Source organism: Colletotrichum fioriniae (assembly GCF_027942845.1).
Source record: "Colletotrichum fioriniae strain IMI 355084 chromosome Unknown scaffold_10, whole genome shotgun sequence".
NCBI classification, from domain to species: domain Eukaryota; kingdom Fungi; phylum Ascomycota; class Sordariomycetes; order Glomerellales; family Glomerellaceae; genus Colletotrichum; species Colletotrichum fioriniae.
In genome coordinates, this window is record NW_027076846.1 from 576,783 (window position 1) to 591,816 (window position 15,034).

At 53.4% G+C, this 15,034-nt stretch overlaps 5 protein-coding genes and 1 non-coding gene across 6 annotated transcripts; 3 read left to right on the plus strand and 3 right to left on the minus strand.

Moving 5' to 3' along the window:
- On the plus strand, nt 1-73 carry N0V96_008211. Its single transcript has one exon. It is a non-coding gene; the product is annotated as a tRNA-Lys (tRNA).
- Nucleotides 74-2,086: 2,013 nt separating this feature from the next.
- Nucleotides 2,087-3,530, minus strand: N0V96_008212 (uncharacterized protein; the record flags this gene model as incomplete). The annotated part of the gene is made up of 5 exons (XM_065758255.1): nt 2,087-2,107; nt 2,419-2,821; nt 2,890-3,071; nt 3,137-3,207; nt 3,287-3,530. The coding sequence occupies 5 exons, from the start codon at nt 3,528-3,530 to the stop codon at nt 2,087-2,089; spliced, it is 921 nt and encodes a 306-aa protein (XP_065613010.1).
- Nucleotides 3,531-5,635: 2,105 nt separating this feature from the next.
- On the minus strand, nt 5,636-6,664 carry N0V96_008213 (uncharacterized protein; the record flags this gene model as incomplete). The annotated part of the gene is made up of 1 exon (XM_053192821.2): nt 5,636-6,664. The coding sequence occupies one exon, from the start codon at nt 6,662-6,664 to the stop codon at nt 5,636-5,638; it is 1,029 nt and encodes a 342-aa protein (XP_053049761.2).
- A 1,573-nt stretch (nt 6,665-8,237) lies between these two features.
- On the plus strand, nt 8,238-8,966 carry N0V96_008214 (uncharacterized protein; the record flags this gene model as incomplete). The annotated part of the gene is made up of 2 exons (XM_065758256.1): nt 8,238-8,357; nt 8,421-8,966. The coding sequence occupies 2 exons, from the start codon at nt 8,238-8,240 to the stop codon at nt 8,964-8,966; spliced, it is 666 nt and encodes a 221-aa protein (XP_065613011.1).
- A 198-nt stretch (nt 8,967-9,164) lies between these two features.
- On the minus strand, nt 9,165-10,851 carry N0V96_008215 (uncharacterized protein; the record flags this gene model as incomplete). The annotated part of the gene is made up of 3 exons (XM_053192819.2): nt 9,165-9,188; nt 9,245-9,673; nt 9,733-10,851. The coding sequence occupies 3 exons, from the start codon at nt 10,849-10,851 to the stop codon at nt 9,165-9,167; spliced, it is 1,572 nt and encodes a 523-aa protein (XP_053049759.2).
- Nucleotides 10,852-12,980: 2,129 nt separating this feature from the next.
- N0V96_008216 (uncharacterized protein) lies at nt 12,981-14,440 on the plus strand (the record flags this gene model as incomplete). The annotated part of the gene is made up of 2 exons (XM_065758257.1): nt 12,981-13,371; nt 13,470-14,440. 2 exons carry the CDS (start codon nt 12,981-12,983, stop codon nt 14,438-14,440), a joined length of 1,362 nt encoding a protein of 453 aa, XP_065613012.1.
- Nucleotides 14,441-15,034: the final 594 nt, after the last annotated feature.

Genomic DNA, 15,034 nt, shown 5'->3' on the forward strand with positions numbered 1-15,034 from the left:
GCCTTGCTAGCTCAATCGGTAGAGCGTGAGACTCTTAATCTCAAGGTTGCGGGTTCGACCCCCGCGTGAGGCTCAAATCCTCATCGCGATTGACCAAGTCATTCTTCGGGCATTTATTTTGGTGTTTTTGATCATTTTTATCGAAATTGACAGAGTTCCGGGCACTTTGGTTTGACTTTTGGCCTTCCGCTTTTAGCTCTTCTGCGTCGACGGCTTTTGGCTTATGCACACGCCACTCGTCTGAACTAAAGTTGGAAAAACTCTAAGTTGGCCTTGAACTTAGATTCAAAAGGGCACTGATACATTGATTAGTATTCTCGCAAGATGCTCGTCCATCTCATCTAGATAACTCGAAAACGGCTGGCATACCGGAAGATGTACAAGTTTGCCGTCGAATGGCCAACTCGGAGTCTGCAAGAATGATGAAGTCAAAGCGCTCGCTAGAAAACTTCTCTCCATCATTTGCAAAAGAAGTGTCTCATTAAAAAAGCGTTTTCTTCAACGTGCCTAGACTGCTTTCTTTCAGCGACACATTCTCCTCCCCGCGTCACAATGGCCCGAGAGGAGCTCGCAATGGTTTCGTTTTCCACCTTCCCGGTCATGGTCGTCTAGATTGATGGCTGTTGGGACAAAGAAGCCCAGGCATCTTTCTGCCTTCAACATTGACGAAGATGGGTGGACATGGAAGCTGAAAGCTTCCCATTCCGTCGAGAGATCTAGAATAGACTCCATCGACATGGCACCTAAGCTCCTTGCTCAAAACTTGAACACTTCACTTCAATCAATACCCATATGCATCAAGCTCTTCCTTGCTAATTTACTTCCACCCCAAACCAACGACATGAACCGCGAACCACGAACCACGAAGGCCATGCCGCTAATCAGACTCCTCAATCTGCCGCCAGAAGTTCTCCTGGAGATATGTCGACACGTAGCAGCACCGATGCAAAACGCGTTCTGGAGGCACTTGCATTGGCATTTTTTCCCCGGCGGCGCTATGCAAAGAACAAACCTGGCCGATGTCCTCACATACGGTGCACCCCTTGCCCGGCTGATGCGGACGTGCAGAGTCATGCACTCGATAGCGGGCTACGAGCTCTACTCGTGCTACTACGACATGTTACGTGAAGCACTCTTCCCGGACCTCCGTCTTTTGTTAGACGTTCTAGTTTCCGGGCGCTTTATTCGTCGTTTCCGGTTACCTAGAAAGAGCTCGACAGAGGAAGAGGAGGAGATCACCGTCACTCTGACAGGTCTGAATATCGAGAACAGGTCAGGCATGTGTATAGACACTCACAACAACGTTAGTCCAGACATGGACTGGTCGGATGAATAGCCTTGGCCCAGAACGGATCACCAACGCCGCAAACCGTCTCGTTATCCCTTTTCCCAAGAATTGGAATAAATGCCATCTAGGATGCGGACCGCAAGACCCTATATCTGAATTTGTTACCCATCTCCTCCTCCACTGCTTCCCCCGTTCGACCAGCCTCAACGTCAATCTAACCCGTCCATAGAAATTCGCCCTTCTCCAAGCTTTTAAGACCAGCGACACCGAACATAGCTATTGTACCGAAACTCAACACCCCATTCCTCCATCGAGGCCCGCAGCTTGCCAAACCACAAAACCATGCTCAACAGCGCGCCCTTTCTTGCCCTCGTTCACGACACGTTGCCCCTTTCGAATCCCAAGGGGTGTTCGCCTCGAGCTCCTCCGTCACCTTGACGTCCTGCTCTGCGGACCATTGCCAATAACACCTGTCGATCCTAGGACGGGGGAATCACCGTGGGGGGATTACAGTCGACAACCTTGACAAGCTGAACCCCGAGGACCTGGAGAGCTTGACGGTCACGCGCGTGGAAGACTGTTTCGGCGAGCTGACAAGGACGAGTCTTCCAGACTTGTGCCGCGAGCTGAAGGTTGTGCGGTTTAAGAACTTGGGCAAGATTGAGATCTGTCATCGAGTCATCGATGAGGGTGCACAGCACCATATAGCACGCAGCCTGTACTTGTGGAAATCCGCATAGAAGTGTATAGTTGGTGGTTTGAAGGGGAGTTCCCCAGGGTTACTGATACTCCTAAGGTTCAACCGCCCGCAGCACCCTGCTTAGTTGAAGTTGTTTGACGATCTTCCTGGATTTGATGAGAACTTTTTGCAATTAAGATATAATAGGCCTTGAACCTGAATTGTGTCAAGCCCAAGGTGTGATGCCGTCATGCTCTGCTCCTCACGAATGACTTGAATGCGTATGCTCATGAATCTCCACCGACTTATTCCCAGAAGCCGTCCCCCTCGACTCAAACATCGTCAACCCATGCTCCTCAATATCGTCCTCCTGCCTCTGCCCCGTACCCAACGACCGATGCTTCCTCCTCTTCATCCCCGAGCTCCCAATCGTCTGAATCGAACTATGCACTTTGGGCGTCTGATCCTTACCACCACCCGTGAACAGCCTCCTCAGCGTCGGTGCACACCCGCACACAATCGCCAAATTCGCCTCGAGCGCGGTCCACACCCAGATATTGAAACCATCCCACGTCAGGTCGTACGACGGATCCTCCACATACAAGACCTCGACGCGGATGACCCAGTACGTCCGCATGATGCCCGCAAGTACGACGACGGTGCCGAGGCCAAAGAGGATGATGAGGCTGATGCGCTGGGTGAGGGGCATCTGGAGGCGGAAGAGGGTCGGCATCGGGAGGAGGTAGACAGCGACGTCGGTGAGGACGTTTGTGATGCCTTGGCCTGCGAGGGGCGGCCATTCGGGGATGCAGTTTCCCCAGTCAGCGAAGAGGGTCCAGTAGTGCCATATCGGCCTGTAGATGGAGGAATGTCTGTCAGTCATCTATTGCTTCATAAATTCCAAGGTAAGAGCGTTGCTTACATGCACTGCGTCCAGAGCACAATGAGAAAGACCCAAACGAGGGTGAAGACGAGACCGCCAGTCACCCAAGTGAGCCGTTGAAACCATGTGCCCGGTGCCGCGAGTCTCAGATAACTGGCGAGAATAGAGAGCTTGGACAGGCCGGAGGCGAAGAGGAAGAGCGTTTGCGCGGCCATGGAGATCTACCATGCATCAATCGTTAGAGTTACGCCTCTGAAGTCAAGATCTCGCCAAAAGGAAAACGTACCTGACGGCTTTGCTTGATCAGTGACAGCGGAACATCCCACACGTGCAGGTTCCAACCGTATAATTCAGTGGCTAAATGCAAATTGTTAGCCTCAAGGTTCCTTGTTGCCCGTAACGATGCCTTCCACAGCTCCAGTCCAGTCGGAGAAACCCATACCGAGAATGACGCAAATCGTGACACCAATGCAGAATATCATGCCAGCGACCATAAGCCAGTCATCCCACCATGTCTGTCGAATCTTGACAATCCTGATGTACATCCGCAGGCAGAGACATATCATGGCGATGCCCAAGAAGACCATCTCGATGATTAGCAGCCCCGGCCCTCGGTTCTCCGGGTTGACGTAGTTTGGCCGCGGCCAATGAATGAGCACATCGATTGGCGGAATCCTCATCGTGATAGACTTCCTGTTTCCGTCCCGGGCGTTTTCTGGCGATTTTGGACGCTGTTGTTGAGAGACATAGGCAAGGGTCCCAAAACCTTTCCCTCGGCCGTAAGTTTTGAGAACGCCGTTGAAGATCAGTCGACGATTAGTAGTTCAAAGGTTGTTACATGGGGAGGTGGCCTTCTGATACTATTAAACCTCCCCTCGCCAAGCGAACATGTAGCGCTATACTTCATTGTCACATCGCTTGGAGAAATCTTTTTCTCCTCAGGGGGCACACCATTCAACTTGTCAACGTAATAACGCTACAACAACGCAATAACGCTACAGAGCGGCTCCGCGAAAAGGTGTCAAAGGGCATGTATGTCTCAGACAGCCGGATGCATCAGTGCATTTCTGAAAAGGCGCGACGGGATCAGCACTAGGCAATCCGAACCGTGTGTTTTGGGCAACGCCACACATGGGGCGTCGCGCAATCCTTCAGAAAAACGAGGATCATGCAGTCGTAGGTGACTAGCCCTCGATGTGACGCCCAGTCTTTGCCAGTCTTTTCTCAATCTACCTTAGGTTGTGCTTAGACCACATCTAGAACTCTAGAATTTTGCGGCCGCGTTCACTACTCCGTACAAGGCGGCCGCTGGGCGTCGACCCGGACAAACGGCACGCTTCAATCTTTTATTCTAACCGGCGGGGCTAACCTCGAAGGCTTCTTGAACTTGTCCCTCTTGATTTGGTTCCAAACATTGGGATAAAGCAGCCCGTCCCTTACTCGTTGTTGTACGTAATGGGGCTGGCTGTTTCAATCAAACTGTTGATGGCCAGGTGCTCCCATATCCTCTGGGGATCGGATTACCCTCCACGCCGCGTGGCAGCCCTACCAAGACCACCAGTCTAGTGACAAACAATCCTTGTCCCGGCTCCCGACTCCCGTGTGCCCCAAGCTCGATGAAGATCCACGCGTGAGTGAGGAGAAAAAAGAGAGGCACAGACAAAGATCATCGTGTAATGACTTGCAGCTCGGACGTTTAGGTCCAGACTATTGGAAGCTAGCGTGCTCGCCTTATTGACAGCCCTAAAGCCTCGTGCTTGCGCGAAGTTTTGGGTTGAAGATCATTCTCTAGTATCTTTTCCTTGGTTTGCTTCCATGGCAGGCGTAGGGACAGCCATTGGAGGTTTTCATTCCCCGTTAGTGACTAGACGGGTTTGGATCCCACATACGCTTCTTGGGACGCTTCGAGGGTCGAAGCTGATGGATTGAGTGCTGCCATGTTTTGCAGCATACTATGTGGTCTCAACAGAGTCTTCCCCTCATCTCAAGCAGAAGCAGAAATTCTGGAATTGGAGAAATTCTGCTCCTTTTTTCAAAAAGTCGATTGCGTATCCGGTTCCCCGGCCTACTTTCGGGATCCTGAGCTTGGCCAACTTGGGAACGGCTTTAATTCCGACATACTGGGTCCACCGTCTAGCTCACTCCTATCTAAGAAAATGTGAAATGAACCAATTGTCCTATTTGGACCTTTGCGGCGACGCCACATTCCCAGTGGCCCGGCAGGCAGAAGGATGGGCAAAGTCCAACTTACTAATTACCCCAGCCTAACCCAGAAGGCCCAAGAGCGCTCTCCCCCTGGAACTCGACGAGGATTTTCTGCTTCCGCGTGGTCGATTAGAACGTGAGGGGAACTAGGCAAGTCCAAGCGCGGATGGTCACAATCAATGGAGATATGGGTAACTTGGATGGCGTACGGTTCGCAATAGCTGGGCTCGGAAGAGCGGCGGATCAAGGCAGGACCGGGTTTGGTCTCGGCCTCAGCTCCGAAATATCGGCCCCATGCGTCGGAGCCTCCTCCGAAGGCCAGGGAGAAGTCGATGCGCTACCTGGGCGATCACGGCAACCTTGTTGTTCATCTACTATTTTTCTTACTTAATATACACCTCTGATCCCGGGGAAGAATTATAAAAGCTGTAGGTAATATTTGTTACTTGGGCCTACACTAGGTACTTCAAATAATCTAGACTAGGTTTCGACTAAGAAAAAATGCATTATTACTGCATGATCCCCAACACTTCACACAAGCTTAAGCTCAACTCCACTAGCTAGTCTTCGCGGCGATTGCCTAGTTGTACTGCTGGGCTGCCGTTTTCATGTTGCCATAGTAGTTCTGGTAGCTCGTCTTGATCTGACCATTCAAGGCATCCACCATCTGCTTTGTCTGCTCTACCACGTCGACGATGTCAAGGACTTGCAGAACGATGTCGACCACAGATGCGATAGCTGCAAGTCCGACAATGGCTTTGCCCCAGCAATTCATCATCTTGAACACGCTTGTTTCCGCCTCTGCACCCACCAACTCCGCCATATCAGCGTTCTGAGCAAGCTTCGTGGTGGCGATGCTCATTCTGTTGGCCATAATGCCGACGCAAAGGACGCGGGCCATGGCCACTTCCGTGCTGCCATCGAACGTGAAGCCCTTGATGGAATTGACGAAGGTGGTCACATCATTGTCCGACTTTTGGCTCAAGTTCAATTGGTCCAGAGCATCGTAGACGGCACTGATCTGCTGGCTGTTGTAGAGTTTGCGCGCCGAGTCCGCATACTGTTTAAAAGTGGGGACATCGAGCGTGCCACCACCCAGTTCGATCTGCGCCATGAACTGCAAGAGGATAGAGCGACATGTCTGTCCGTCCATGCCTTCCGCCGCCATGGACTTGATCATGTCGTTGTTCGCCTTGTAAGCGGTAATATACTGAGAGACGGTGGGACCGATCAGAGTCGCGATGTCGGTGTCAACAGAGTTCAGCTTGCTGTTCAAGGCTGCGGACTTGCTGGAAATGTCGGCTCTGTCGAGGACAACCGAAGCCTGCAGGGGGATGAATAGAAGCATGCCAAGGCCGAAAGAATAGATGGAAGCCAAGGCGGCAGCATCCGCAGCGATCTGGATCGCATCTGTGGCAATGGTCTCGTCGCGCACGGTGTCCGCCAGGTCTACCAGCGTGTTGAACTCCGTATTGATAGGCGTGTCGAAGTCGAAATCGCCCAGGGACACGAAAAGCTTGTGCTCATCGATCAATGACTGGATATCGTTATCGGCTCCTCCAGTCCAGTTGGACATGTAGCTCAAGTAAGCGATCAAATCAGTGCTCATGTTGACGGTCGAAGATGAGAATAATACTGTTGAGTAAGAAGGAGTGATGCGGTGAGAAGAATGTGTAGGATTGCTGAGGCGAGTAAGCTCTTCTCGAAGCTTACCTGGCCATCTTATATAGTATTCTGTTTCTTGGAACAGGCAGTATAGGCACCAGATGCAGTTGGGTGACTGCTTCGTGACACGAAGTACCTAGCTATCTGGCCCGTTCCGCATATCAGCTTTCATATTACTTGAGATAGCTCCCACTGCAAACGAATATTTCGCGGATTGCGGGGACGGCCCGGACCGAATGGTGCTTCAGCCGCAGCTGAAGGACTTCGGCCAGCCTGGATGGCCGATGGCATTCCAAGCCAGACAACAAATGCCAGTGACGTCCTGAGCTGAGATGCACGTTGAGCGTCATGTATTGTTGCATTGGGTCGGGAAATCGAGTGAGTCGATTGCATATCGACTTTCCCGGCCTACTTTGGGGGTCTGAGCTTGGGAATGGCTTCAATTCAAATCGGCCTTTTTGCGGCGACGCCGCATTCCCAGTGAACAGTTCACTATACCCTTGGAACTTGACGAGAGTCAAGGATGGTGCCTACACTTTCTGCTTTCTCGCGGTCAGTTAAAACTCAATGGTAACTACTTAGGTAGGCAAGTCTAAGCGTGAATAGTAATGACCAATAGCGATATGAATATATCGCACCTATGCGGTTTAAAAGAGCTTGACTTAAAAGGGCGGATCAAGGCCGGGCTTGGCTTCTGCTCCGGCCCCGAAAAACCGGCCCCATGCATCGGGGCCGCCTCCAAACGCCGTGAAGAACCTGCTCCGCTTTCCGGGTGACTGGAGCAATGCAAGCCATGCGTTGCACATTACCTAGCGGCGTTCTGCGGATTGCGGGGAAGTCTTCCAGCTTGTTGAATGCCCGAGCGGTGCGGTATGACTGGGATCTGCAATTGTTCCACTCGTAACTTATGTTTCTTGTGACATCTACCCCTCAATGTCACAGTGAAGTGAAAACAATTAAGGATCAGGAACATGCGAAGCAGCGTTTGCTGAGCACAAAGATATCTGTGCACTGGGAACAGTCAAAGGCAAGCAAAATGTGGCCAATCACGACGGGCAGATATGAGGTTCCTCCCCACAAACCTTGAGCGACTTAACCGGGCACTTTTCGGCATCCCACCAGCGCCCCGTCACCTCCTCACACGAGGTCAGCGATTGCCTGAGTGACAATATCCTCATAACGGCTGGTATCTGTCACCATACTCTCTCACTCTTACTCTTGCTTTCAACATCTCGACCCGTCTACCGTCTCTGGGCACCTTGAAGATGCCGGCAAGTTCTCACCACGATGCTCATCTCTCATCCTTGGCACCGGCAATGCTAATATGATCTCACCCACGCAGCCATACAATCAAGTCGTCCTCTTTGGAGACTCCCTATTCCAGCTATCCTGCACGCCTCAAGATGGTTTCTCCTTCCAGGCTGCCCTTCAAGACCGTAAGATGGCCTTTCGTTATTCACCACTGATTTTTCAGGCTGGCACGTAATCCAATGCTGAACAAACAACGAGCAGTCTGTATGAGACGTCTCGACGTCATTAACAGAGGCTTCTCAGGCTACAACACGGCCAACGCTCTAGGCATCCTCACAGACCTCTTTCCGCCTCCTTCGCCAACGTCGCCCAAGATAGACTACATCGTGCGTCCAACCAGTCCTTGGACCTCCCAGACATTTCCATCAGCAATGCTGACCCTCTTTTAGTTAATTCTCCTTGGCGCCAACGACGCCTGCCTCCCAATCCCCACAAATAGCCAACAGGTCCCCCTAGACCAATACAAGCAAAACCTCAAAGCCATCCTCACCCACCCCACCATCCGCGCCCACGGCCCCAAGATCCTGCTCGTGAACCCCCCTCCCCTCGATGAGATCCGCATGCTCGAGCGCGATCTCGAAAAGGGCCACGGCCAGGCGTCGCGCAGCGCGGCCGTCAGCAAGACGTACTCGGATGCGGCGCTCAGCGTGGCATCCGAAATCCCCGGTGTAGTGCCGATCGACCTCTACGGCGCCGTCATGCGGCGGGCCGAGCAGATGACGATTGGGTTCAGTCGGAGTAGTCTCCCGCTTGGATCCCCCGAGGGTGAGCGGGGCGGGTTGGAGGTTTTGGTACCGGATGGGCTGCATTTAGGGGGCGAAGGGTATAGAGTGCTTTTTGAGCTGGTGAAGCCTCATATTGGGCCGTTTGATGAGTCGAGAGAGGATTACCGGCATCCGGATTGGAAAATCCTGAATCCTGGCAGTCTTGGTTGATGTGGCAGAGGAACGCAATGGTACTTGAGATGGCTGTTTGTACGGACTTGTTCCAGAGGATTTAGACATTAAGATGTTATCATTAGACTAGAACAAACTCGGCTTCGAAGTACTCATGCACCACACCCAGCGACCTCTCGCGAGCCATCCGAATATAAGATCGCCTCCAGTCACTAATGCCTGGTTTTTGGTCCCTGCTCAGAGAACATACCGGAACATGGGCTACACAAAGTTAGCAAATCACTCAAAGATCGACTCCAAACAACAGGCAGACTCACATTAGCCTTATCCGTCACATCTTCGAACCCAAGCACCTCGCCCTCCCTCTGCATCTCCTTGACCTCCTCCTCCGTCTTACCCTCCAGCATCCGATCGCGCTTCTTATTCTCTAGCACGTAGATGAAACGCAGGATCTGGTTCAAGACCAGGTTGAGAATAAAACCGCACAGCATGGCCACGATGCCGCTGTGGTACGCGGGCGCCTCGGTGCTCTTGAAGAACTGCGGGCCGGCAATCTGCCCGACGCAGTAGCACACGAAGACCCAGCCCGAGGCGACGGACCGCTTCGTGCTGCCGGCGATGTTGGTCGAGAGCAGGCCGAGGATAACCATGAAGCCGACGGGGTAGGAACCCAGCAGCCAAACGCCGACGAGGCGGCCCCATTTGTTGTCTGCGTGGAGTTGGTTGATGAGGCAGGTTCCGATGATCTAGTTCCTGATGTCAGTGGGATAGCCATCCATCCTGCCAGACTCAACCACAAACGTACCGGTGGAATCATGGCAACTGTGCCGACGTGCAGCCTAGAACTCTTGATTTTACTGCTCAAAAACCCAGCCCCTAGCTGCGTAACAACCTGCACAGTAGAAAGCGGCAGATTCATAAGCGTCGTGTTGAGAGGACTGAACCCAAGCCCCTGAATAATCAACGACCCAAACGCCAACCCGCCCGACGCGATCGCGTTCACAAACGAAATCAGCCCCAAGATAATGACCGCCGGGTCCTTCGCCGCTTCAATCACCTGCGCCTTGACAAACGTCCTGCTCCGTCCTGTACCAGTCTGGTTCTCCGCCACGCGCTGCACGGCTACGACCTTCTCCCTCTCCGTCAACCACGTCACCTTTGCGGGCCCATCCGGCACGAAAATCGTAAACACGACGCCCCAGACGACGGTCAGGGCGCCCAGGATCAGGAAAATGTACTTCCACGGTGACAACGAGCCCGTGATGTGCCCGATGCCGTACGCGAGCAACGTGCCCACAAAGCTCCCGACGCCCAGGAACGAAACCCATAGCGCCGAGCGGCCAGCTTGCTCCTGTCTCGTCCACCACATGCCCGTTACGGCCACGAAGCCGGGCGAGATGGTCGCCTCCGTGACGCCCAGCAGGAACCGAACCGACGCCAGCCCCGCAAAGGAACTACACGCCGCGGTAGTCATGAGAATCATGCCCCAGAGCACGATATTCACGCCCAAGAACTTGGCCACAGGAAAACGCTGGAGGACGGCGACGCCGGGGTACTCCGCGACGAGGTATCCAAAGTAGAAGATGGAGCTGGCCCAGCTGTACTGCTGCCCGACGAGCTTGTTGTCCTTGATGATGCCATAGACGGAGCTGTAACCCAAAGAAGTCTTGTCGATGAATTGCAGGGCGTAGGTGATACAGAGGAAGGGGAGGATACGCCTGTCGAGTTTGGCGAGGATGAAACGGGACTCGGCGGCGTCGAGGGGCGCGGAGTCGAGGGCTGAGGCGGCGAGGGCGCCGGTTTCGTCGGTGATGTGGTGCTTTGAGGGGATGGCGTCTTCATCTAGGGGGCCGGTGGTGGCGGGGAGAATGTCCGTGGGGACCCGCTTCTCCGGGTCGGAGCCCGGGCTTTCGGTGGGTGTCATTACGGAGTAAAGGGGGGTTTGCCAGAAAACTGGAGTGACACTCGTGGGTTTACCGAGTCCCAGGTTATTGGGTCGTCTTAATTTACTGGCACGAAGATCCGGAAAAGAAAGTTTTCTCTTCCTTCTTGAGGTTCTTGGGAGCCCTCGACTTCTTTTATCAATGGAACGTTGAATGAACGCCGCTGGCTGGAGTCATTGGAGCGTGTGGGTCTTGTTCATCGGAGTAGATCCGACCATCGGCAATTTCACGTTTGTTTCCCCAATGGTCTTATCTCGCTCGGGTGATGTCTTCCACTCAACAGCCCCTCTCCCTCCCTCTCTTAGTACCATGCCAGCGGCAAAATGGTTGCAGAATGGTTCATGTATCTGGTAACATGGATGAGGGAGGGTTCGTCGGACTCTGATGGCCCTGTGCAGCCTAAGAGCCAATGTGAATTCTTTCGAGTGGAACATTGGTTTGCCAGCTTGCTGAGTAACACTCACTTATTAACATATCACCTACGACATGAGCCTTATAAGCTGCGAGATGCTCGTCTTTTCCACCGTCCATTTCATCCGTGTCTTAGTTGTGGTCAAAAAGTTTTCTCCCCTCGGAAAACTCGAACCCCTCGATACGAAGTATCCAAGCGCAACGGGCGTACACTACGGGACCCAATACAGCCGATCACACCGAGTCGATAAGAACAAGGGTCTGGACGACGGGTAGCTATCTCCTGCGGGGAACAGCCGGTCTTCCCCCTCCACTTCCAGACTCCAAGCAGTCGCCGCCTTTACCTGGCGCACCACACCAGTTTGCACAACGATGCACAATCCCTCCCCAATGACCAAATGAGGAAGCTCCCAAAGGACCAACACTGGTGAGCCATGAGCGTTAGACGGCCAAGCGCCTTGGCAAGACGGTTGGTCTTGTCAGCCTCATCTCAAGAAGACCGCGTGTCTTCATCATCGTCCTCATCCATCTCCATTCACCTTTGCTGATCCGCGAGCGCATCGCTCGTCTCCTCAATATCATAAATAAAGGTGGGTGATCATAGGCATGGCCCCCAGCAGGTTGATCTTTGAGTGTATCTGACCACCTCCATCAGACCCCAACCACCACAACCAAAAAAAAATGGCCAAGCAAAAATCAACACCAGTCGCCTCGCCCGCCGCGGGAGCGCAGGTAGATGAGGCATCGCAAACCTCGCAAACCCCGCAGCAGGCGCAGGTCGTGGCCACATCGCCAGCGGAGAGGATACTAGCGCTTCTCATGCCCCCTCCCTGGGCGCGCCGCCTCATCTTTGTCGCCCTCATCTTCTACATCACCCCGTTCCTGCTCACGCACTGGATCGAGACGTCGGCCAAGTTGATTAGGATGATACGCACGTTGACCGGGCAGAGATGATTGTTCAATCCGTAGGAGAGAGGCGAACTTAGGTTGCTGGGGTTTATGGAAGCAGGTTGAAGAGCGCTGCGGCTGGCAAGATACTGCGCACTCAGTCCACTTGAAAGGAGAGCTCGAGACTTTAGGGCGTTGAGCTGGATATACTGGAACTGTCGATGCTTAATACAAGCAGAGTTGTTTAATTATGAGCTTGTGAGAAGAGCGTCACGTCCAAAGTCTTAAGAGAGCCACATAACCATGGCGCCGCCGGGCCGTCGAAAGCACGCAATTAAGAAGAGCTTACCAAACATATTGAAACCAGCAAAACATTCATCATTGGACCAGGCTGTATAGATGTTGCAATAGCTTCGATACACGAGCATAACCATTCTCATCATCTCCTCTGCCTGTTCTGGGGAACCATAAACATGCGCTGATCTATGCACCACCAGCTTCAATCCAAGCATAACGCAGCGAATACGCTAGCCGAAAAAAGCAACTTGCATCGCATGGCACCCGCGGCCTCGGTACAGATAACATTAATCGATACCCGGCCGGTGGTCGGAGACACGCCGCCGCTCGGAACCGCTTCCTCAGACGCAACCCTCCTCTCGACAGCACTCATTCACTCACTCACTCACACACCTCACTCTCATCGGGAACAGCGCATGCTCAACCCAACGAAGCCAGCTTTCACGATACCAAAAGCCTCTTTACAGAACTCTATACTCATCATAAGTTCCACTCCACATCAAGCTCTCTCAAAATGGATACATCAGAAGACGACTTCGTCCTCGTCTCCCACGCAGACACCCACCCCACATGCACATCAACCTCACCTTGCTCATTAGTCTCAACCTCATCCACCTCAACCTCATTCTCCCCATCATCCTCATCACCACCACCGCCTTTCCTCGACGAGATCTCCTCCATCGTAACAGACCTCGCCGACACACTATGGCCCGTCAACAAAACCATTCACGATAACCCGGAACTCGGCTACCGCGAGTTCATCGCCCACGATACCCTGGTAGCCTTCATGCGCACCCAGCCCGGATGGAAAGTCACACCCTCAGCTTATGGGATGAAAACCGCCTGGGTCGCCGTCTGGGAAAGCAGGAAGAAGGGACCGGTTGTGTCGTTTAATGCTGAGATGGGTGAGACCCCCCCTTCCCCCGTTCTTGTCCGTCCCAGCTAACAATCATCACAGACTGCCTCCCAGGAATAGGCCACGCCTGCGGCCACAACCTAATAGCAACAGCCTCCCTAACAGCAGCCCTCGCAACCTCAACCCTCCTCGCCCGCCACGCCCTCCCCGGCAAACTCATCCTCTACGGCACCCCCGCAGAAGAAGGCGGCGGCGGCAAAATCGCCCTCCTCAAAGCCGGCGCCTACAACCCCTCAACCTGCCCGGGCTCCCCAAGCCGCGCACCAGACATCAACCTCATCTCCCACCCGGGCATCGTCTCCTCCACAGCCCTCATGCGCACCTCAGCCTACACCTCCCTCAAGCTAGAATATTTCGGCCGCGAAGCCCACGCGGCAGCGAACCCCTGGCTCGGCATCAACGCGCTCGACGCACTTGTCGTGGCGTATACTTCGATTTCTGTGCTGAGGCAGCAGACGCGGCCGGGGGACGTGATCCAGTGTAATATTTCTGACGGCGGCGCGCGGCCGAATATCATCCACGCGTACGCGGCGGCGAATTTCGTGGTAAGGTCGGATACCCAGCCGCGGCTCTCTGAGCTCCTGAAAAAGGTGCAGAAATGCTTCGCTGCTGGGGCAGAGGCCGCGGGGGCGACGTTTAAGGTTACGTTTACGGGGGCGTATAAGGATCATGTACCGAATCGTGTGCTGGGGCGTTCGTATACGCGGTATTTCAACGCGTTGCTCAACTCTGGCGGTGACGGAGACGGTGATGACGACGCTCCGATTCCGACGGACGAGGACGTGGATGAGATTCGCGGGCGGACGATGGCGAGTACGGACCAGGGGGATATTAGCTACGCCATGCCCTCTCTCAGCGTCGGCTTTGCGATCCCGGCCGGGAAGGGGGGCCAGGGCCCCCATAACCCAGAATTTGCGGAGGCGGCGGGGACGAGGGTTGCGTTTGAGCGGAGTTTGCGGGTTGGAAAGGGGTTGGCTGGTGTTGCGGTTGATGTTTTGACGAAGGAGGGTATGGTGGACGAGGTGAAGGCTGCTTGGAGGAGGGATATGGGGATGTGATTGGGGAGTTTTGTGTTGTTATGGAGGAGAGTAAAGGGGTAGGTAGGTGTTGTGATGGATATATTGGACATACTGAGGTGGTTGACAGATACATTTATTTGTAGGTACCTATCTCTGAGTATTCACCGTACATACCTCAACATCAGATCGAACCGTCCTCTAGCCTTTATACATAGCTTCATGTACTATTGATTCAATAAGAAGCACTAGGCCACATGGTCGAGGTGTCCCGGGCTGTAGAGGCCCCAGTTAGGCCGTGAAGTCTCCGGCCTATTTCGGGGTCCGTGTTGGAACCCTCGATCGGTCCGTTCTTTTTCTCGTTATCTACCCTTTCATATTCCGAGATGACATTTGATTTTTGTTTTTCAAGTCAGATTTGTGTGAGATATGTGAGCAAGCTTTTGGAGGGTTTCTTCATGTCATGGCGTACGCACACATGCGCACACGATGCATGTGATATCATTCCGCCTCCCATTGGGTATACACGTCACCACGAGTTTGAAGCCGACACGCAAAGTATGAGCACATCTTGCTGTATATAAGAGCAACCAAGTTCAAGAAATCCTGATTGTACAAGGTCCTAGAAGCATTCCA